At 45.0% G+C, this 23,558-nt stretch overlaps 1 protein-coding gene across 2 annotated transcripts in view; it reads left to right on the forward strand.

Moving 5' to 3' along the window:
• CFTR (CF transmembrane conductance regulator) overlaps positions 1 to 23,558 on the forward strand; it is a 145,537-nt gene that overhangs the window by 60,011 nt on the left and 61,968 nt on the right. For both annotated transcript variants that reach the window (XM_073328163.1, XM_073328164.1), the window contains 5 exons: positions 12,972 to 13,066; positions 16,287 to 16,373; positions 17,305 to 18,034; positions 19,633 to 19,761; positions 22,988 to 23,025. In XM_073328163.1, the coding sequence (XP_073184264.1) occupies positions 12,972 to 13,066; positions 16,287 to 16,373; positions 17,305 to 18,034; positions 19,633 to 19,761; positions 22,988 to 23,025 (1,079 nt within the window). The remainder of the gene's footprint in view (positions 1 to 12,971; positions 13,067 to 16,286; positions 16,374 to 17,304; positions 18,035 to 19,632; positions 19,762 to 22,987; positions 23,026 to 23,558) is intronic.

The raw sequence follows: 23,558 nt of genomic DNA on the forward strand, positions 1-23,558 counted from the left end.
TTTTAAAGTCAGAAGGGTCATAAAATCTCATCCAGTAAATTCTATATCAACCTTATAACATGTTTGAGCTAGAACATTTATTTTTAGAAGGATATCCAGTCTTGATTTAAAGACACCAAGTGAAGGAGAATCCACCACACCCATAGATGGCTTTTTCCAATTGTTAATTATCCTCACTGTTAAAAATGTGCACCTTATTTCTATCCTGAATTTGTCTAGCTTCATCTTCCAACTACTAGATCATCTTTTGCCTTTTTGTTTGTTTTGCTAGATTAAAGAGCCATCCACTATCAGAAATCTCTTTCCCGTGTAGATACTTGTAGATTGTGACCAAACCACTTCTTAATCTTCTCTTGGTTTATCTAAATCAGACTTACCCAAACTTTTAATGTTGCATCCTCACCTTAGCCCGTAATGTAATCTTTCTGGGCCCCACTGGGGCTGGGAAGAGGGCCAGAGGCTGGGAGCAGCAGCTGGGGCCACAGCTGGGAGTAGGGCCACAGCCGGGAGTGGCCCAGGGGAGGGAGACTGGTCTGGGCCCCACCACACCCTCGCAAAGATTCCTCCATGCCCCACAGTTTGTGGACCTCTGATCTAAATAGATAGTTTCTTAACTCTCTCATTGTAAGGCATGTCTTCCAGACTTTGAATAATTCTTGTAGCCCTCTTCTGAACCCTTTCCAGTTTGTGAACACCCTTTTTGAAGTGTGCACACCAGAACTGGACACACTAATGCAGAGTATAGAGGTAAATATCAGCCTCCCAACTCCTACTCAGTGATCTTCTATTGATATTCCAGGTACCCATTTTATTTATTTATGTATTTTAGTGTTTTGTGCACTAGTATTCTGCCACAGGTAATCTTAACTGTTCAGAATATGCAGCATATGACCCACTTGTAGATTATTTGTATTCAAGGCAAATTCTGCAAGGTGAAGCAGAGATGCTGGTAGATGTGTCCTCTGCTGCAAGAATTCTGCCAGCCAGGAAGCTTCCTTAAGATTAAGGAGGATATGTGGTGGGATGCATTTTGCTGCTCCTCTAAACTTCGAATTTGCACCCCTCTATAGCACACTCTACTCAGCAGTCCCTTTCCCTGCCTCTCATACCACTAATTCCCACAGCAAGTTTTCCTGGTTCTTGCCTCAGCCCTCCATGGCTCCGCAGTGGTCTCCCCTCTTGTCGAACTGGTTTTCTGAAGCAGTTCCTTTCAGTAGTAGCTCCACTGGACACAGTCCCAGGAACTTCCACAGCCCCTCCCCTCATTGCTGCTGCCCTCTTTTTTAATGGCAGCTAAGTAATTCCATCTCTTTCCTCAGGTACAGGGGGTGAGCTAATCAGGCAGCCAGGCCAGCTCCAGGCCTCTGACCCCAGAGAAATGTTATCCCTTACTCCATCATACCCACCGGTGGATAGGTCCTGCTGAGTTGTGCTGAGCAGTTCTTGGCCACAGTGGAGGATCTGGCCTATTGTGTGTACTCTCTGCCCTAATAAGAGGTGTCATTATAGTTTCAAATCCACTGCAAGCCCATCTGCTTAGAGATGGGCTTCAGTTGCTCAGTTCTAGCTGAGATCCAAAAGTGAAGGGGTATTAAATCTGGGGGTTTGTTTGGGCCACATCTCTATTTCTGTGAGATTTGAAAGGTTTATGTTCTTGCTGGAAATACAGAAGTAATCATGCGAGTGAGCAAATGGGTGAGGGAGTGTATTTTGCTTGTAACTAAAGAGAAAAATGATTAAATTGAGTGGAATGATGTTCTAGCTCCTTACTGAAATCCTTCGCTTCTGTTTCAGCTCAAATATACTTACAGATTCCCTAGGGCATTTCACACAATGGGGCCTGCACTATGATCTTTGTAGTTGTTGGGAATGCTCTTGAGGCTTGCTGTGCAGAAAACAGATGGCAGAGAGAGAGAGAGAGAGAGAGAGAGAGAGAGGAAGACCACTTCCAAGAGGAAGGAGGGGGAATAAGAGAAGGGGAATATATTGGGTGGGGGCAGGGGAGAGAGAAGGCAGAGTGCGGAGAAGAGAACACAAAGGAAATTGGGGAGAGTGGATAGAGAAGTGGGAGTATGGGGTATTAGTGAGAATAAAGAGAGAGCAAGGGGAAGAGAGAAGAAGAGAAAGTGAAGAGATCTGCGGGGGTAGAGAAGGGGAGAGTGAAAGAAGCAGAGAAGAAGGAAGTCAAGAGTATTAGAGAGAGAAGGAGGAAGTGAGGGTGAACTACAAAGAGCAGACACTGGATGGCTGAGATCTCTGCTCTGTTCTATCATTTGCAGGGTTATTTTATTTTAGGGGCGGGGGGGGGGAGGGTCCAAAAGTTGGCAAGCCAAAGTGCAGACCATTCAACCCCTCCTCCCTTAATCACCCACAAATGTAACTGAAGTCACTGGGAACGGTAGGGACTCTGTACTTCTGAATGATCAGGCTGCAGGTTTATCAATTTGGACACCCGAAAACGAATGTATCCAGTAGAACTGGATACTCCATAATTATTATACATTTATATCTTGTTCAGCATCAACAGGTTAAATTCATCCCTGATTTGACTCCACTTTCTTCAGTAAAGTTACACCAAGGATGAATATGGCCCAATACTATATATTTTTTGCAATGGCTAATGCATGTTCCAAACAACTAATGTGTGTCACATTTATTTTAATTTTTTGATTTGTATTTGCCATTGGTAGCTACCTCTAAATGGAAAAGTTGAGTAAGTAGGATCGATTTAGACAAAACATGAAATATTCTGCTGACTCCTTTGGAATCAAATTAATAAAACATTTGTTACCCGTGACACTCCCAGAGTAGTGCCCCCTGTCTACTCTGTGCTATAATCTCCTAAACTGGATTGGAGGGAAGAGTTCTTTGGCAGTGTAACACAATAGGTGTCTCTGTTGAAAAATCTCTAATGGCACAAAATATTTTGGCAATGGCACAAAATGGTACCATATTATATTTTATGCACAAACAGGATGAAATCCTGACATCATTTAAGTCAGTGGGTATGTCTACACTGCACACTAAGCTTGGGCTTTGATTCAGTTTTGAGCCCAAGCCCTGTCTTCTGTCCCCACACAAATCCGTATGACTTGGATCAGCAAGCACTCTGGACTCTGGTCCTAGGATCTTCTGGTGCGTGGGTCAGAGCCCAAGTCCCCCTGGGACTCTGGTCCAAGCACTGTCATTTTGCAATGTGCACACAGCTCAAGATGCACACCTGAGTTAGAAGGTCTGCGTAGTGATGATTGGATGTGTTAGCACAGCTGTGAGGCCCGAGTCTAGCAATTGTAAGCCCATGTTTACAATGCAATGTGGATGCTCAAGTGTGGGCTTGGGAACCCTGAGGGTATGTCTACACTGCAATAAAAATCCTGCAGCACCAAGTTTCAGAGTGCAGGTCACTGAACTCAAGCTCATGGTTCTTGGGCAGTGAGGCTAAAAATAGCAATGTGGGCAGTGAGGCTTGGGCTGAATCCCAGGCTCTAAGACCCATCTATCTCCCCAGCAGAGCCCGGAGCCCAGGTTTCGGCACAAGCCTGGACATCTACACTGCAATTTTTAACCTCACTGCCTGAGCCCATAAGCCCAAGTCAGATGACCCAGTGTGGATGTATCTTGAGTCCACAAGCCTGGGTCTCATGGACCCAGGTTTACAATGCAGTGGGGCCAGACTTTCACCCATTGTCTGTAATGGAAGTTCCTATAGATGCCACAGTTCTTTGGCTGGTCTCTACTGGAAGAACAGTAGCACTAGGAATCAGTAACTGTATTTCTGAATGGACTCAGTAGGAACTGGGGGAAAAAAATTCAGCTCAAATATCTAGATATATAAATACGCAAATATCTAATGGCACAGTGGAGAGACATAAAGGTTTTATCTGTAAGAGCAAGGGATGGATGCAGTATTCATGCACGGGCCGTGAAGCCCTCATTGAGCTATGCAGAACATCCCAAATGAGTGCCTATAAAACCTGTATATCATGGCACACTACCATGGATCCTCTCTAAATACCTCATACATTACAGATATACTATTTATGACAAGATTTGAAATGTTTTAAAAGATGTTGGTGCTGTTTTTCACATCTCTCTGCCTGTAAACTCAAGTATGTATATTGTTTACAGGAGTTTGACTGTACAGGTCTCTATGAGGGAAGGAAATAATAATACCTCTCTCTGGTATAGTGCTTTTCATCAGTAGATCTCAGAGTGCTTCACAGGAGGTGGTCAGTATCAGTATCCCCATTTTACAGATGGGGGAAGGAGGCACAGGGAGGTGAAGTGACTTGCCCAAGGTCACCCAACAGGGCAACAGTATATCTAGGAATAGAATCCAGGTCTCCTGAGTCCCAGTCCAATGTTCTATCCACTAGGCTGCACTGCCTCAACTTCAGAACATTCTATTACCCAAAATAACTTTTTCCATATGTAAGTATCTTGATTTTTAAAGTCAGATATGTCCAAATCTTCTATGGTGGGAAAAGAAGGCTATTATTAAATTGAAAAACTGGGAGTCTCCCCTTTCCTGAGGTACCAGGTACCCAATTTCTAGGCCATGAGATGCGGGGCATTTAATCTGTCCCTGAACCAGGACTGAACAGTGTTGTTCATTCTATCCCTGAGGCCAGTGTTAATTTGAAAGGGAGGAGGAAGGAAATACTTTCCTGGCATGTTATTTTATTTATTTATTTTCATGCCTGTTGGAGATGTCTCAGCGGTTTGGAATGTTAGAAATTGTTCAGAGGAGAATGATGAATGGTCGCAGTCACAGGTAAGGTGATCAAAGGCACATTGTAAAGGGAGAGCTGAGACTCCTGGCACAAAATTAATATCTAGAGGTGGGCTCAAGCCAGAATACTGGATCTAAACAGCTCTGAAATCTGGGGTTTTAAAATCCAGGTCTGAATTTTGGGGAGTGACCCAGTCTCTATTAACAAGGGATAGTTTTTGGGTTGCAAGTGTATGAACTGGAGATTGATTTTCCCTAGCTGATCCCATTGCTGAAGTAAGAAGTCACATGCTGGTTGATTTAATCAGCCAATATAATAAATATTCAGGCTGGTACCACAGTGAGACTTAATCTTTCACCTTCTCCCCCTCATTGTCCTTATAAGGAAAAGGTCAAGTAAAGTTTCTGAATGAAGAAAAACTTTAAAACAGCAACAACAACCACAACCGCCACTCTAGTCCCACTCATTCAGAATGCAATACGCATCAGCTTTCATGTTTCAGAAATAATAATGGCATAAAATGGAAAGAAAATGCCGCACAAAGGTTTCAGTCTTGTACTAAAGAAAAAGCAAAGTCTCCTGGGTCCAGATTCTCCCATGTGCTCCGCTCAAGATTCTGGCAATATGTGGCCAGTGGAGAATTCCCCTTGCAGAGGAGAACTTTCCAGTGGTGTAAAGCTAGTGGAGGTGGCGTCATCTACTGATGGGTGCAGGGTTCTCCCCAGTGTTAAGCTTCTCAACTCGAGAGCCAGACTGCGTAGGATCAGGGAGACACAAATAGATCCCTAGTCCTTCCCTCACCCCTGCCAATCATGGTAGGGAATTAAGCCCTTGTTTTATATTTGTTGAGTTTGTGTTTTTACCACTGACTATTCATCAATTCACTTAAATAAGAGAGAGCCCAAGCTGTAAAGTTTGGATCCCAAACTCATTGCAAACCTCCCCAAAGACAAGGGCTTTGGGGATCTAGGGTATTGGAACCACTGTGGCTATGGACTTCCCCAAATTTTGAGATGTTCAGATCCAAAGTTTGGTTCATGGTCTTCTCTAACTATGACTGCAAACACACGTTCTTCTTCGAGTGATTGCTCATGTGTATTCCACAATAGGTGTGCGTGCTCTAGGTGTGTTTCCCCCTAGCAGTACCCGTAGGTACTGAGCGCCCCCCATCCTCAGTTCCTTCTTGCCGCCAGTGAAGGTGCATCAGAACCACTCTGCTCCAGCTTTGCTGTAGCTCATCCCCAGAACTGCTTGTTCGTTCAGTGTTAGTACCTGTAGTTAGTTAGCTGCTCAGTTAGTTCAATTAGTTACAGCACCTGGGCCGGGACATGCCCCGCGCCCTGGGTTTTAAGTCATGCGACTCTTGTAGGTGATCTATTCCAAGGAGTGACCCACATGCAGACCGTTTATGCTGTTTGGGAGAAACCCATATTAGCAATCGTTGCAAGATTTGCAAATCATTCAAACCTCGGACCAAGAGGGAAAGAGACATTAGGCTCCGGACCATTCTGATGGAGCCGGCACTGACCCCAACTCCAGCGTGCCACTCTGAGCCGGCACCGGGCACCGCGGTGTCAGTGCGCGGCGACCTTCCAGAGCCTTCGACCAGTTGGCACCGCTTCCCATCTACAGGGCACAAGAAGGCAAAAATGTTGCCTTCTTCACAGCGGCACAGAGGTAAACCCAGGGCAGAGGCTAGACCCATGTCGGACAGTCCTCGATCCCCTCTGGCCTCTAGGCCTCCGACTCATATAGAGCGGAGTAGCCCAGGCACTTCAGACCAGGCCTCCCCTGCTGTCCGGATGCCCTCCACGCAAGAGGCCCTGCAGGCGGCCCGGGACATCATGTCCATGCCAGTACCAGGAGTGCCGCCAATGTCAGTCCTGCGCTCCAGGGGCAAGCCACCGCTGAGATCTCCGCAGTCACCCCCAGCTCGGTACTGGTCTCGGACCAGAGAACATTCACAATGTCGTTCTCTGCCAGTGACCGTTCAGGGCAAAGTCCATGTGGATCATCCTCGACTCCCACCAGACTGTCTGGTTGGGTGCCATCCGACTGAGACTCTTGGCACCGCTCCACTTCAAGGAGTGAGTACCTATGGGACTGAGGCAGACGTCGCCAGAGGTCCTCGAGTCAGAGGGGTTACCGTAGCCGGTCACAGCCTGGATGTCGATGCTGTTCCCGCTCGGAATCCCACTCCAAGACCCCGCCAAGGCATCGCCTCCGCAGCCCCGGGCGTCGATCCCCAGCATCTCGCCATTGCGGGTCCACCCATTGGAGCTGATCGCAGAGCAGCTGCTACCGATGGTACCAGTCCTCCACATTGAGATTGCGGTCCCGTGGTTGGCCCATGGAGGGACGTCGCTCATCGCTCCCGGCACTGCCGCTCCTCCCGGGACAGCAGCAGATTGTTTGTCAGCCCGGCCTCCGCTCGTAGTCATCCCTCCATGGGCCAGGCCAGCCGGGCTGAGCAACCGGGCCCGCCGGTGCTGCAGCAAGTGTAGTGGCTCTGGGCCCCATGGCTGGCCCAGTGGTACCAGTGGGCTCTGTGGCCCCCAACGCAGCCCTGGTGGGGGCTCACTCAGTAGCCGGAGCCTCAGAGGCACCATTGGCCTCCCTCTCCAGACCTCCAAGGAAGGAGTTGGTGGGACGTACATCCCCAGCACCATGCCCGGAGACTGACCAAGTGGTGGGCCCTCCGGTGCCGGTGGACACCCAAAGTACCGCACTGGCCTTCTCGCCCTCCCTGGATGAGGTGATTACAGCCCTGCTCCCCTCAGTCCTGCAGGAGGACTTTAGGGCCCACCAGAGACTCTTAAAAAGGGTGGAATCAAGCCTCCACCTCCAGGCAGAGGAGATGGAGGAGCCCTTGCACTCCCTGTTTAATGTACTGTCCCCGTTGGCACTGGAAAGGGTAGCCTTGCTTCTCCATGAAGGGGTGGAAAAAATTTCAAATGCCCGGCCTCGGCCCCCACCTCCAAGAGAGTGGAATGCAAATACTTTGTACCCAACAAGGGACATGCGTACTTATAAACCCACCTGGCGCCCAACTCCCTGGTGGTTAAGTCGGTCAACCACAGGGAATGGCAGGGCCATCCAGACCGTACCTCAGAAAATAAAGATTCATGGAGGCTGGACTCTTTTGGAAGAAAAGTTTATTCGTCCTTGAGCTCCCAGTTACGAGTGACAAACCAGCAGGCTTTCCTGGGCCGGTATGAGTTCAATCTGTGGGGCTCCCTGCCTAAGTTCGAGGACTCCCTCCAGGAGCATGATAGGAAGGAGTTCAAGGCGCTGGTGGAGGAGGTTACAGTGACTGCCAGGGCAACCCTGCAAGTGGCTTCGGATGCGGCGGACACGGCTGTACAGTCCATGGCCTCCGCAGCGTCCATGAGAAGGGTGTCGTGGCTCCTGCTGTCCGGGCTGTCCGGTGAGGCGCAGGCCACCATGCAGGATCTCCCGTTTGACGGCAAAGCTCTGTTTGCAGAACAAACAGATACAAAGCTGCATGGTATAAAGAACTCTCGCACGACCCTCCAGACTCTGGGTCTCTATGTCCCGGCTCCAGCTAAATCTAAGTTTTAAGCCACAGCAGACTCCCGCTCAGGCCTCCACCCAAAATATGAGGCCACCTATAAGAAGATATGGGACTATAAAAGGTGCCCTCAGAGGCAGTTGAGGCTGGCCCCGCAACCTGGATCCTCTGAGGGCAAACAGGCGGGGAAAAGGTGATTTTGACGGGACGCTCGGGGGCGCCCTGCTAGTCCTCCTCAGGGATCCACCCTCAATAAAGCTTCAGTTCAAAGGCAAGGGGTTCTACTCCCACTATTTCCTTATCCCAAAGGCCAAAGGGGGACTCAGGCCCATCCTGGACCTGCGAGATCTGAACCAGTACTTGGTAAAGCTCAAGTTCCGTATGGTCTCCCTGACCTCCATCATCCCCTCCCTGGATCCCGGGGACTGGTACATGCTGCCTTCGTTCTGCAGGACGCGTATTTCCACATTCACATATTCGAGGGGCACAGAAGCCTCCTCCATTTCATGGTGGGGAAGAATCACTACCAATTTACGGTCCTCCCATTTGGCCTGTCCACTGCCCCCAGGATATTTACAAAATGTATGTTGGTGGTAGCGGCCTACCTCAGGCGCCGGGGGGGGGTGTCCAGATTTTTCCTTATCTGGACGATTGGCTGGTCAAGGGCAGTTCCAGGTCTCAGGTGAGGGATCACGCATTAGTCCCAGTTCAATGTGTAAGCAGAGTCAGGTGGTGAGGTGTGGCAAGTTGTGGAAAAGAACTTCAGGGACTGATATCATTTGCATAGGCACACCCACCCCGCCTAGAATGAGGCCATAGCTGCCCAAATGGTCACTTTGGCTGTTGTGGGATCCCCAGTGTCTCTGTTATTGGGGCAGGAAGAATAAATTGTTATTACCCTGATTGTGGGAACTGTGCTTGGAACTGTACTTGGCCTTTTGTTATGATGGAGGGACTCACCATCAACTAAGTAGCACTCGCTAGGCAAGGGACATGGGTTCCAAAACTCTGTGAATTGAGAGAGGCTTGAGACAGGTATTAGTACCTGGTGGTGTGGGCCCCTTTGTGAGGGCTTGAAACACCAATTGCACCTCTGTCTCTCTTCACTGTGGAATGTCAGAGCTAATTTTGGGTCTATTAAGAGTCTTTCTACAGGTACTGTGCTGAATTCACTTTGGCCTCATGGTGCACCAGTACTAAGGCTCTCACTACTCTGAGCTGAAATCACTGAGCACTGTGTCAAGTAGTGGGGAGCCGGAAGATCTAGAGTGCAGTGGTGCTGTTCGTGGATAGGCTGGCGGAGCAGAGATGGCGGTGTGTTCGTGAGATGGCGAGCTGAGCTGTGCAGAGCGGAGCCCTGTGGGGCAGTCAGCTTCAGGTCATGTAAGGTGCCCCTTACCTCTTTCCCCCCCACACACAGGCACATTTTTAGCCAGACTGGGGAGTAACACTCTGCAGATGAACTTTTGAACTCTGGGGCTGGACTTTTTGGACTTTGGGTGATTTTTGGATTGCTGGACTCAAGAGACGTTTGGGTTCTGGGACTCAAGAACCCGAGGGAAAGGATGTGGCCCAATTTGCTGGGGTGGGTTTTTGCTCATGGTTTGGTTAATAAACACTAGTTGTGGTGTTTCCCCAATTTAGTGCTGAGGTCGTTTACCTCATGTTATTAAAGATTCTCTGCTACACCGAGACTCTGTGCTTGCGAGAGGGGAAGTATTGCCTCTTTGAGGTGCCCAGGGGGTGTGTAAGATTTTCCCAGGTCACTGGGTGGGGGCTCGAGCCAGTTTTGCATTTGCTTTGATGAGAGGGAACCCCTTTATACTGAACCCGGCCCTTGCTGCTATCAACTTGGCCTGGCAGAAGGGTTACAAATTCATGGAATTTATTGGGGCACTCCTGGATGCCTCATTGGCCACAGCTTCCCTCCCACCGGACAGTTCAAGACCCTGAAGGGGCTCATTGACACAGTCACAAAGTTCCCAGTGACAACAGCCAGAGCGTGCCTCCAGCTCTTGAGTCACATGTGGGCGTGCACGTACATGGTCTGCCACACCAGACTTCGAATGAGGCCCCTCCAGCTCTGGCTGGCCTCGGAGTTTTCCCAGGCCAGGGACAGGATGGACAAGGTCCTCATCGTGCCCGACTTGGTGATCACTTCCCTACGGTGGTGGTCCACCCCAAGCAACATGCTCCAAGGGGTCCCGTTCAGGGACAGGGCCCTGTCGCTGGAGCTGGTGTCCGAAGCATCGGACCTGGGTTGGGGGCTCATGTGGGGAATGTTTGGACCCACGGTCTGTGGTCATCTCAGGATCGGACCCCACACATAACGTCAAGGAGCTCAGGGCGGTACACCTTCTGCTCACACCTGGAGGGTCCTCACGGACAACATGGCCTCAATGTTCTATATCAACAGGCAAGGTGGGGCCCAGTCATCTGCTGCGAAGCCCTCAGGCTGTGAGATTTCTGTATAGTCCATGGCATCTGCCTAAAGACCTTCCATCTACCAGGTGCCTGGAACGCACGGGCGGATCGCTTGAGCAGGGACTTCTCTCAGCACGAGTGGTCTTTCCACCCGGAAGTGGCTCACTGACTTTTCCAAGTGTGGGGAACTCCCCAGGTTGACCTGTTTGCTACTTGGCAGAACTGGCGCTGTCCCCAGTTCTGCTCCAGGGGGTGACTGGGATGGGGCACTATCTTCAATGCCTTCCTCCTCTCCTGGTCAGGCCAGTTTTCTCTATGCCTTCCCGCCATTCCCACTGATCAGCAAGGTCCTGGAAAAGGTAAAGGTGGACAAGGCCCGGGTCCTCCTGATTGTCCCAGCAAGGCCCAGGCAACATTGGTACGGGACCTCACGGGCCTGGCATTCCGCCTGGACCTGCTCTCCCAGGACCAGGGCCACCTCCTCCATCCCAACCTAGCGGCTCTCTACCTCACCGCGTGGCTGCTTAATGGTTAGTTAGGGAGGAGAGAACAAAAGGGGTCCAGCACATCATCCTAGAAAGCAGGCGGCCCTCCATGCACCATGTCTACTTGGCAAAGTGGTGCCGGTTCTCCAAATGGGTGGCTGAGCGGGGTGTCTCCCCGGTGGCTGCCCCAATCCATCTTATCCTGGACTACCTTCTCCACCTTAAAGCCCAGGGCCTGGTGCCCTCGTCAGTCAGGGTGCACCTGGCAGCCACATAGGCCTTCCATCCGCCGGTGCAGGGGCACACCGTATTCTCCCATGCTAGGACTGGCTGGTTCCTCAAGGGGTTGGACCATCTGTTCCTGTATGCCAGGCCCCCAGTCCCGCAGTGGAACCTGAACCTGGTGTTGACCCATCTCACGGGGCCCCTGTTTGAGCCGCTAGCCACATGCGCCTGGTCCCACCTCTCATGGAAGGTGGCCTTCCTGGTCGTGATCATGTCGGCTAGGCGGGTCTCGGAGCTCAGGGCCCTGACCTCCAAGCCCCCATATGCGGGGTTTAATAAGGGACAAGGTCCAGCTCCGCCCACACCCTGCATTCCTCCCAATGGTGGTCTCTGCCTTTCACATGGGTCAGGACATTTTTCTGCCCATCCTCTGCCCCATGCCCCACGCATCCAGTGAGGAGTACCATCTCCACATGCTCGATGTGTGACAGGCTCTGGCTTTCTACCTCGAATGGACCAACCTGTTCAGAAAGTCCTCGCAACTGTTCATCGCCTCGGCTAAGCGCATGGGGGGTCGGTCGATCTCCACTCAGTGGCTTTCCAACTGGATCACTTCATGCATCCACACCTGTTATGAGCTGGCAGGTATCTCCCCGTCACCGATTGTGAAGGCGCACTCGATTCGGGCATAGGCCTCGTCAGCTGCCTTCTTGGCCCACGTCCCCATCCAGGACATTTGTAGGGCCACCACGTGGTCTTCGCTTCACATGTTCACCTCGCACTATGCGATCATCTCCCAAACCAGGGATGAAGCCTGGTTCGGCAGGACTGTTCTCCATCCTGAGAACTTGTGAACTCCTACCCACCTCCAACAGATATAGCTTGGAATCACCTATTGTGGAATACACATGAGCAATCACTCAAAGAAGAAAAGGCAATTACCTTTTCCGTAACTGGTGTTCTTCGAGATATGTTGCTCATGTCTATTCAACATCCCACCCTCCGTCGGAGTTGTCTGGCAAGAAGGAACTGGTGGTGTGGGGAGCGTGCAGCTCTCCTTATACCGCTCCATGGAGGCACCACTTCAGGGGTTGCTGGGGCGCTCCGCCCTAAGGGCACTGCTAGGGGAAAAGCTTCCGGCACCAGTGCACGTGGCGAGCACGCACACCTATTTTGGAATAGACATGAGCAACACATCTCGAAGAACACCAGATATGGAAAAGGTAACTGTCTTTTTGTCACTCTTCTCCCAGGTAGGAAATGTACATTAGTGGTTAGAGGTTTAGAATTAGATTATGTAAAAGGGTCATTCTTTACTTGTAGGGAACTAATGTTTAAGACTAATATTTGCTCATAAGACTCGATAACCTTTTGGTGAGCTCTGAGGTAAATAAATGTTTACACTTTAATGATTCATTTCTGAATAAGGAAACAATGAAATAAGCAAACAAATTTGTGTGATCTTACAGTTATCTCCATCTAAAAACTATGTGCATTTGCTTTTGGTTAATTTGCAATTTGTGACATTTGAATATGGAAAATACACATCTAATTTTTAAAATCTTTTAATAGGAGATTTCAAAGTTTCCTGAGAAAGACTGCACAGTATTGGGGGAAGGTGGAATCATCCTGAGTGGAGGTCAACGGGCAAGAATCTCACTAGCGAGGTGAATATTTTATCATCTGAATGGCTGACACGTCACATTTGGAAAACATAGTATGAACATTTAATGACATGTGGACCTAATTCTGCCATATAGATATATGTGCATAACTCCAGTGGGAGCTGCATTTTAACATCAGAGATCAGATTTTTGTCCTATGAAAATACAGGTATTTAAGATACATCTATATGTTCATTAATTTAGTTCAGAAATACCCAGAGATTCAGCAAAAGATGAAAGTTTCCATAGTTAACTGAAACTGTCAGGTTAAAGTTCACAGCATGAAATGTTGATTGTCTGAGCACCAGAGAAATGCTTGTCATGTGCAAATAGAAATACAAAATTTTTCAGCAACTGTCACTAGAGGGTCTCAAAGAGCTTTACACATTAAATAATTGAGAATCATAATGCCCTCAGAGGGTTGTCAGATATTGTCTCCATTTTCCAAACAGGGAAATTGAGGCCTGATCCCTGGAACTGGCTCTGCGACGCAAACCACTTCAAAGGAGACAAAGCAAAGACCTTACCTCCTCTCCACACAAGCCCGCAGAGTGATCCTTCATAAGGTGTTGCACAGTGGCTGTGCTTTCTAGGACTTCAGTGTCTCTCATGCTGGCCCTAAGGCAGTGAAACTATGCATCTCCCCTACACAGGGCTTTTTAAACATTTTATTAAACGTTCATTCAATCAAGAGACAACCCTCCCCATAAGATTGTTGAGGAAGAATTTTTTTTTTAAAGATACGTATGGTTTGCTTATTTCCCCCCTTATTTAAGACTGGCATCTATTAAATAACAGTTAAGGATTAAGCTCAAAGAAATATCATATTTGGTATAAAAGAATTAAACCACACAAACTAGGCACTGCATCCTTGGAGGAACCTGCAAAGGAATAACCAGGGGATGGGGGTACAAGTTGGGTGAGATAATATCTTTTATTGGACCAACTAATTATCTCACCTACCTTGTCTCTCTAATATCCTGGAACCAACATGGCTACAACAACACTGCATACAGAGGAAGGGGAAGCAGACTGAATTTTCAATTTTTCTCCAAAATCTGAGCTTTCCTTAAAAGAAGCCTCTAGCTGGTGTAGTTGTGAAGAAAAACACCTTCAAACTCTGAAGCAGTGTAACCAAACATGGTGATGTCTGCCTGGGTTTGCAGAGCCTGAAACAATAGCTCTGACATGTGAACTGCCCCATTCATTTCAGTGGGTGCTAATTCAGATGCCAATGGTGATTCGTTAACCATTAGGTAACAGTGTTGAAATTTAAAGTATACCAATACTCAAACCACACAAGGCAGAAGTAGGATCATATTATGAAGACATAGACCAGAATTTCTCAAACATTGGGCATGCTCTAGTGCGGGTGAGGTTAAAGATGCATATATTAAGATGTGGAGGCCTTTAGAACACTTGGCAGAGTTGCAAGTAGGCAGAGGGAGTGGTTAATTCCATTTTCCTGAAGGGGGCATGTCTCATCTTTCTAAAGTTTGGGGAATGCTGAACTAAAGTATAAACCATTCAGATTTCCATAAAAACTATCAGACTGATTAAATACCTTTCCAAACTCTGTGTACAGCCATGTTTATAAACTTCCAAAGGAACTCAGGTCAATTCCTGGAATGTCATATGATTGATTTTATCAATCTACTGTTGTGTGATCAGCTTGCCAATAGGCATTAGTCTTCAGCTGTATAATTATATTTTTAAAATAAAAAGTCACAAAGACAGTATAGGCAACATCCAATATATAGCACTGAGCTGAACACAGCCATTAATAAAAAGAAAAGGAGGACTTGTGGCACCTTAGAGACTAACCAATTTATTAGAGCATAAGCTTTCGTGAGCTACAGCTCACTTCTTCAGATGCATATCGTGGAAACTGCAGCAGGCTTTATATATACACAGAGAATATGAAACAATACCTATTCCCACCCCACTGTCCTGCTATTACCAGCAGGACAGTGGGGTGGGAATAGGTATTGTTTCATATTCTCTGTGTATATATAAAGCCTGCTGCAGTTTCCACGATATGCATCTGAAGAAGTGAGCTGTAGCTCACGAAAGCTTATGCTCTAATAAATTGGTTAGTCTCTAAGGTGCCACAAGTCCTCCTTTTCTTTTTGCGAATACAGACTAACACGGCTGTTACTCTGAAAACAGCCATTAATGTAGGAAGTAAGTTATAAACTCGCCAACTGTTGAAAATGTCAAGAACAGTATGATTACTGTGCAGTCACTACATCAAAATGTACAATAAGTGAATTCAATCATAATAGAAGGTCTTCCAGTAAAATTACCTATACTATTGGCAGAGTATACTATTAATGTTTTTAGTGGCTATATGTTTTTCATATTATGTTTGTTCAAGATAACTGTTTAGAAACAAAGGTTAAAAGATTTTTAAGTACTTTAAATGGAAGTTAAATCCAATTTTCAGGGTTTTCTTGATTATTTCTTTGTATTGCTCATTTATAGTGTCATGTTTTACAATCACACAGTAAGACAAAGGGCCTGCTCCTGCTCCCATTGACATCAATGGCAAAACTCTTGTTCACTTCAGTGGGGGCAGGGTTGGGCCCCAGTGTCCAGCTCAAGATCATTACAGTCTAAGATTCGGACCCTGCAAATACTTAGGCACTTGCTGAACATCAAACATGTGAGTAGTACCACTGATGTTAGGTAGCTGTTTGCAGGATTGGGACCTAAGATTCTCATATAGGACCCTGCAGTCCATTTACTATAAAGCACTTTACAAGACTGAGCCCTATGGTCCCATAATTCTGTAAGTCTTCGACAGAGAAAGAACTTGAGATCAGTAGACTTTGGAACAGGTCCAGAATCCCTGTTAAACTGAGCAAGCATATTACACATACACAACTTGCAAGAGCAGGCCTTAAGAAGGTCTTTAAAAGCCCCAAAGTAAAAGACACAGTAAAGGTGGTTGTGCAGTTTCTTTTGATTACATAGAATTCCATGAAAAATTACCTTACTATGCAAAATGCCCTTCTACAAGGAAAGGCTTTATTAAAAGGTGAATTATAAACCTATTTAATTCTGAACACTGATTCCCTATAAATAAGCAGTCTAGATTCTTATGTCTATTAGTTACAGCTGTTATGAGATTCAATTTTAAAAGCATGCATTTTAAACGTAACTTAAATTGAACAGGTAGATAGTAGTGAAAGCTAATTTCATTTCTATTTCCTTTGTTTAGAGCAGTATACAAAGATGCTGATTTGTATCTCCTGGATTCTCCTTTTGGCTATTTAGATATTTTAACAGAAAAAGAAATATTTGAAAGGTACTGTATGTTTTCTGAGGTTTGTTTCTGGGAGTTCTGTCAAGCAGCACAATGCAAAGCACAAATCCAAGAAAGAAAACACTCCCTCCTCTATTTGGCACAGAATTTGTATTAATATGCCCAAAATATAGAAGTGGTCAAAATGATACATAATTTTTAGGAATGATTTTGGATGCTGTATCCAAAGCCATGTGACAATACATTACCTTTTGGATAGCAGGCATCTTATACTCATTAAAGCTGCCCATACAGTAATTGGACATATTGTAACTCCTATTGCTTATTCATCCCCAGATACAGTTATATATATTCTCTCTCTCTCTCTCAAATTACACATACAATATTATAGTGAGTGTGTGCATGCATGACAAGTGCTTGTAGCATATTATCTTAAATAGTTTAAAATAGTTTAAATAATTATCAACTGTTTCTTGGGTCTTGGTGTTCATAGAAAATAGTATTTTGTCCTTTTTTGTGTAAACCCAAACAGGCTGGTCACCCAAAAGGACCCACTGACCAACTGGACAGGAGAGATTGACAGCAGACTGGGCAAGCACATATGTACCTAGGGGACCCCCCCATAGGTCTATTATACAATAATTCCCTGCTCTCCATGAAGTTTCCCAGTCACATCTGTGTGGTGTATGAAAGTTTTGAATGGCTGAGAGTGGGGAACTTACAAGCAGCTCAGCTGCGCCACCATTACATTGAGCCTAACTAGAGGCCAGTGTCCATTCTTCTGCTCACCCCCCTTGGCACCACAGACAACACTAATTGTGTGTTCCACCCATTTCTCTGCCATAAAGAAGCAAATGGAGTAAGAATGGAAGTGATGAAAGTAATATGAAAGCATGGAGAGAAAATATTGAATGATTGCCCTGGTTTTAAAATGCTTATAATTCTTTTGTTTTTGTTTTTGTTTTTTTTGTAGCTGTGTTTGCAAGTTGATGGCAAATAAAACTAGAATCCTGGTGACTTCAAAACTTGAACATTTAAGGACAGCAGACAAAATATTAATTTTACATGAAGGAACCAGCTATTTCTATGGAACATTTTCTGAACTTCAGGATCAGCGCCCTGACTTCAGCTCAAAGCTGATGGGATTTGATTCTTTTGATCAGTTCAGTCCAGAGAGAAGAAACTCAATTCTGAATGAAGCTCTCCGACGGTTTTCCATTGATGGAGATGGAGTGGGTTCCCGAAATGAATCCAAGAAACAGTCTTTTAAACAAACTACCGATTTCAATGAAAAAAGAAAGAACTCCATCATTATTAATCCACTTAATATTAGCAGAAAGTTTTCATTAATACAGAAAGCCCCAGGACAGGCCAATGGGATAGAAGGTTATAGTGAGCCACCAGAAAGAAGGCTGTCTCTGGTGCCCGATTCTGAACAGGGGGACGTCATTCTGCCTCGGAGCAATTTACTAACCACAGGGCCCATGTTCCAAGGACAGAGGAGGCAGTCTGTGCTGAACTTGATGACCCGCACCTCAATTAACCAGGGACAGAGCTTTTACAAAAAGGGAAGCATATCTGTACGTAATATGTCAATGGTCCCCCCATCTAACCTGTCTCTCAAGAGAGACATCTATGCTAGGCATTTGTCTAAAGACGGTGTCTTGGAAATAAGTGATGAGATTAATGAAGAAGATTTGAAGGTAGGTGCTGATTTGTATTGCCCTTCTTCTTAGATGAAATACTTTGCTGATAGCACTGAGCACTACAGTCCTTCTGTGTTTTCCACCTTCCTTGTAATGCATTATGTGGTACTGCTCTGTAGAGTGTCCTTTATTTTTCTATCTCAAATACCAGTTTGAAATTTAGTTAAAGAATTTATACATAATCTGAAAAAATGATTCTAGGAGGACTCTTTTGTTGCAATATCACTGCATCAGACCCTCAAGCACAGCTCCTGTCTACTTTATAACAAGTCATGTACAATTTTTGAAATCCATCTATTCCCTTACAGTTACTGCCTTTTTAGATTAATTATGTGGAAATGAAATTTGAAATCAAGTTTGAAACTAAAGTTTGTGTGATTTTTAATCTAAGAATCAAGAGTAGACATTTGAAATATTAATTCATGGAATAAATTAAACCAATTGGAATAGTTACACACACTGAATGTAGATATTCAATATTGCAGCTGATTAGGCTACAAGTTTATAGTATTTGATTTATAAAAAAAGCACTGAATTAATTTTACATGGTGATGCAGTCACTGGAGAGAAGATTATGCTGGATTAGTTATAGTATAATGGAGTTTCTGGTAATAACTTTGTAGTTAAAACACAGATGAGATTTGCACTTAAAACTCTATTTCACTTTTTAATGAATGAATTTCATTTCCAAGTTTGGCAAAGTTGCTCTTTGGAGTACAACTGAAGTTTTCTAGGTCACTTTCTGAATGAAAATTTTGTACTTTTATTATTATTAATTATTATTATTATTATTATTATTGTTACCGTAGTGCCTAGGAGCCCTACTCATGGACCAGAACCCTATCATGCTATGTGCTGTATACAATGAAGAAATGCTTAAAGCTCGTTATTATTTAAAAATTAGCATTTCTCACCTTTTCTTTTGCCTGAGTGATCTTAGCAGAACAGAGATTCCTCAGAGTTTCTTTGAAAGCTCATGTGTAGGTAATGTTTGAAGAAATTAAGACATAATTGAGCTATGTTTTTAGCAATAGTGTATTGATCTGAAGATTGTTATTATCAGGCTGTGTCAACAGCTCAAGTGATTTTTAAGTGGTGTCTTTATGCAAGAGGTAACAACAATTATCTTGCGCTGTATGAATAACTGATTTTTGGTTTGGTGACCAAACTAAAAAAAAAAAATTAAATTGTTTCAGGTCAAACAAAATGTTTTGTTTCTTTTGATTTTTTTTTACCTTTAAAAAAATCAATATGGATGTAAAATTCTAAATGGATTTCAAATGGGAAAGTCAAAATGAAAAGTTTAGACTTTTCTTTATTTTTTCTTTTTCTTTTTCAACTGAAACAATTCAGCAAATTCTGTATGAATTTGTGAAATGTTTTGGTCAACCTGAATATTCATTTTTCAGCAAAAGGTTTCACCTAAAAAATGTCACTCCTCCCTACAGTCATCATTCCTCCTCTCTGGCCAAACTGAATCCTGCAATTCTGTCACTTAAAATGAATCAGTGCAGGAGGGATTGTAGTCACATATCAATAGTTCTTATGCCTAGAGGTGGTCATTCTAATCATGTTCTTATCAATTATCTTGGCAGGAATGTTTTATTGATGATGCAGCAAGCATGAGTGTTGTTACTACCTGGAATACATATTACAGATACATTACCACCCACAAAAGCTTGACTTTTGTGCTAATTTTGTGTGTAGTAATCTTTTTAATTGAGGTAAGACTATTCTGCTCTTAATATCATGTTATGTTTGTTCAAACTGTGCATTCTTTTGTTTCAAATATAAAAGTATTTAGTGTCAATATTTTTGCATATGTATTTTTGTTGGCTGCTGACTTAATTGCTGATGAGTGGTGTTGGGATATTACTTTTTTGGTTTACTGTTGTTTCTCAAAAACAATGAGTTAGTGCAAGGCTGTACAAGAGTCCATAACCCCAAGAGCTAGATTCACACAAGGAATCTGGAACTCAAGTCCACCATTTAGGCACAACCGAGATCCTCCAACCGCTGCTTAGCTGCAGCCTCTCTGTAGGTGGCTACATTTCCACCATTACATTTCCCTAGGCGCCTAAGCTTCTACTAGTGAGCATGTGCACAGATTCCTTAATCTAGGCACCCAAGTGCCTAGCTCATGTGTAAGCCCCAGACAGATCCTCATACTAGGTTTTCACCTGTCTATTGACCCTTTGGATCCAATCTGGTGGGCATGCTCAGAGCATTCCTAAAACCAAACAGGTAGAGGAGGAGATGTGGGTGTCTTCCTTATAATCTGCAGCTCAGTGGTTTCTGCACTCACCTGCAACATGGGAGACCCAGGTTTATCTGCCTGATGTGGAGCTGGGATTTGAACTTGCGTCTCCCACCTCCCAGGAGAGTGTCCTAACCACTCAGTCTCTCTCTGAATCATTAAAAGTCAGGGCCCAGATTATTTCTGGTTTTACTTTTCCTACACTTGCTAATTTACTAAGGCCCAGCTTCTCTGAGGTCTTCAGGCATGTAACTCTCATTGATTTCATTGGGAATTAGGCACCCAAATACTTTCGAGAATCTGGGCCAAAGCCAGTTTGCCTTTATGCAAGGGTTTGCAGCCTCAAAACAGAAAGAGAGGCCCCAGCCAGAGTGTGCACAGGGGCTTTGGCATGGTAGTTTGTCACTGAGTGGAGTATGCTGCTCAGTTAATTGTTAGAAACCTAAAGAACACCTATTAGGTCATTTAAAAAAATTAAAAACCTTTATCTAACTGGAAGACAAAACCTATGACATACTAATATCCACTCAGTAAAATCCCTGTTTAACTACAGAGGTCAAAGACCAGTGAACAGATTAACAGGGTGGGGAATACTTATTCAATTATTGCACAGAATGTATTTAGTCCCCGGTGGATATGTGCAGCATGACAAAATTTCCAACCCGAGTGAGAGTTACATACTCAGCAACACAGTGTTCCCTCTAATGGCTACCGCATATACAGAGATTTATGATGGGCATGACCGTTTAGCAGTAGAGACTTTACACTTCTAAACTGAGAGAGTAGCGTCAAGTAAAAAGCTGAGAAAGGAGCCCTATGCGGCAGCTTACACTACAGATCAGTTGTGGGCAACCTGCGGCCCGCGGGCTGCATGTGGCCCATCAGGGTAATCTGCTGGCGGGCCATGAGACAGTTTGTTTACATTGACCATACACAGGCACGGCTGCCCACAGCTCCCAGTGGCCGCGGTGTGCTGTTCCTGGCCAATGGGAGCTGCGGGAAGCAGCGGCCAGCAAGTCCCTGCAGCCCACACCACTTCCCACAGCTCCCATTGGCTGCAGGGAGCTGCAGGTGGCTAAGCCTGCAGACAGTCAACATAAACAAACTGTCTCGCGGCCGGCCAGCGGATTACCCAGAAGGGGCTGCATGCGTCCCGCAGGCTGTAGGTTGCCCAGCACTGCTACAGATGCTACCTTAAACCTAGAAGAATGAGCTATTCTAGATCTAGAGGTGCCAGATTCATGACCCAACCAGGGCATTATTACAAGGAAAATGTACAAGAACTTACCTTTTGGCCAAGTGTTGTATGTGTGCACATTTTCAAGAAGCTCATGGTTCTTAATGCCCAACTACAGAATCTAGAAGCCAGAGTTGCTGAACTGGTAGAGCAGAGGAAGAAGTGGATACTCACAGAAACAGCATGTAAGGATTCTGTAAAGCAGGCCCACCTCAGAATTGGCTCTCTGCATCCCTCAGATGAGAACGCTGGTCTTGTAGTGGGAGGCAGCCAAGGTGGAGATGGGATTATGGCTGTGAGACACAGGAGGATGGGGGGAGATATTGATTACTAGATTATTATGACAGCTCTTCAGTAATTTATCTAGCTGGTGCAAAGATGGCAGATCTCATGAGACATCTAAAACAAATTTCTGATAAGTATTGGGGTGTAATCTGTCATAAGGCATATCTTGATAGCAGTGATGGGGGAGATATGAGAGAGATGACCTAGGATCTACATTTAAATTACTAGGAATAAGGTTTAAGTATAAGATCTATCCAGTAGATTTTCTGAAATGCTTCCAGTATCATCAGATTAACTCAACAGGAGGCTCCCCTAGGTCTCAGTGGATAGATAAGAATTCAGTGTAGAGAGGAGGCTCTATATTTATTAGACACTGAGGGCTGTCATTGGGGGGCAAGGAGAGCCTATACAGAAGGGATGAGTTCCACTTTAAACAAAGTGGAACTTTATTGCTGGCACAGCAAATTAACGGTGTGTTGAAGTATTACTTAAAACTAGCAGCTGAGGGATAGGAGACATGCTGAGGAACACTCAGATCAGACAAAGAGATTGGTCAGAGAGAGTGACAATACTACACTAACTCTGGTAGCAAAGGATTGGACAGAAATTAAAGCTGAACTGAACTGGAGGAAGAGGCACAGACTGAGCTCAAGGGGTATATTCCTGAAAAGTAACAGTGTCAGACAAATGAGTTAAATAAAATTAGTAATGTGTTGAATTCTTTACTGTCACTTTAAGTCTTGACACATATTTCATATCTACCGGGAAGCAGTCTCACTGTTCGAGTTGTTAACAAAATGTAATAATATTTAAAACAAAAGAAATGTCCAAACATACAGTAAGGGTCCCTTGTCACCAAGAATGCATTTCAGCAAATCGCTGTTAATCACACAGTGCCAACAAATATAAAAGGTGCTTTGGTACTTGAATGCTCATAAAGTGTATGTATAAATGTAGTTCTCCTTGGGAGGTGCACTGAAGGGTTTCCTTTGGAAGGAGGAACAGAAGTGGCAAGGTGTTTGCTTCAAGGAAGTTTGAATTTCATCCATTTATAATGTTCTCTGTACAAATAATGATGCAATAAACAATTACCATAATTGTGGAAAGAAGAAAAGGGAGTAAAAGAACATAATGTAACAGAAAAAAATAATCGTATGTTCACTGATTGCAGGTGGCTGCTTCTTTGGTTGGGGTGTGGCTTCTCAAAGAGTAAGTATTGTCTGCATTTTATTATGGGCTTGGGGATTCTCTTTCTGCTGTTGCTTTTTGTAAAAAAAAACCCCAAAAACCTCTTAATATTTGTTCATGAAGATCCTTAAGGCTAGTCAAAAACATATAAGAATGGATATACTGGGTCAGACCAAAGGTCCATCTAGCCCAGTATCCTGTCTTCTGACAGTGGCCAATGCCAGGTGCCCCAGAGGAACACGTAATCATCAAGTGATCCATCCCCTGTCGCTCATTCCCACCTTTAGCAAACAGAGGCTAGGGACACCACCCCTGCCCATCCTGGCTAGTAGCCATTGATGGACCTATCATCCGTGAATTTATCTAGTTATTTTTTGAACACTGTTATAATCTTGGCCTTCACAACATCCTCTGGCAAAGAGTTCCGCAGGTTGACTATGCATTGTGTGAAGAAATACTTCCTTTTGTTTGTTTTAAACCTTCTGCCTATTAATTTCATTTGGTGACCCCTAATTCTTGTGTTATGAGAAGGTGTTAATAACACTTCCTTATTT

Source organism: Lepidochelys kempii, chromosome 1 (genome assembly GCF_965140265.1).
Source record: "Lepidochelys kempii isolate rLepKem1 chromosome 1, rLepKem1.hap2, whole genome shotgun sequence".
Classification (NCBI taxonomy): Eukaryota; Metazoa; Chordata; order Testudines; family Cheloniidae; genus Lepidochelys; species Lepidochelys kempii.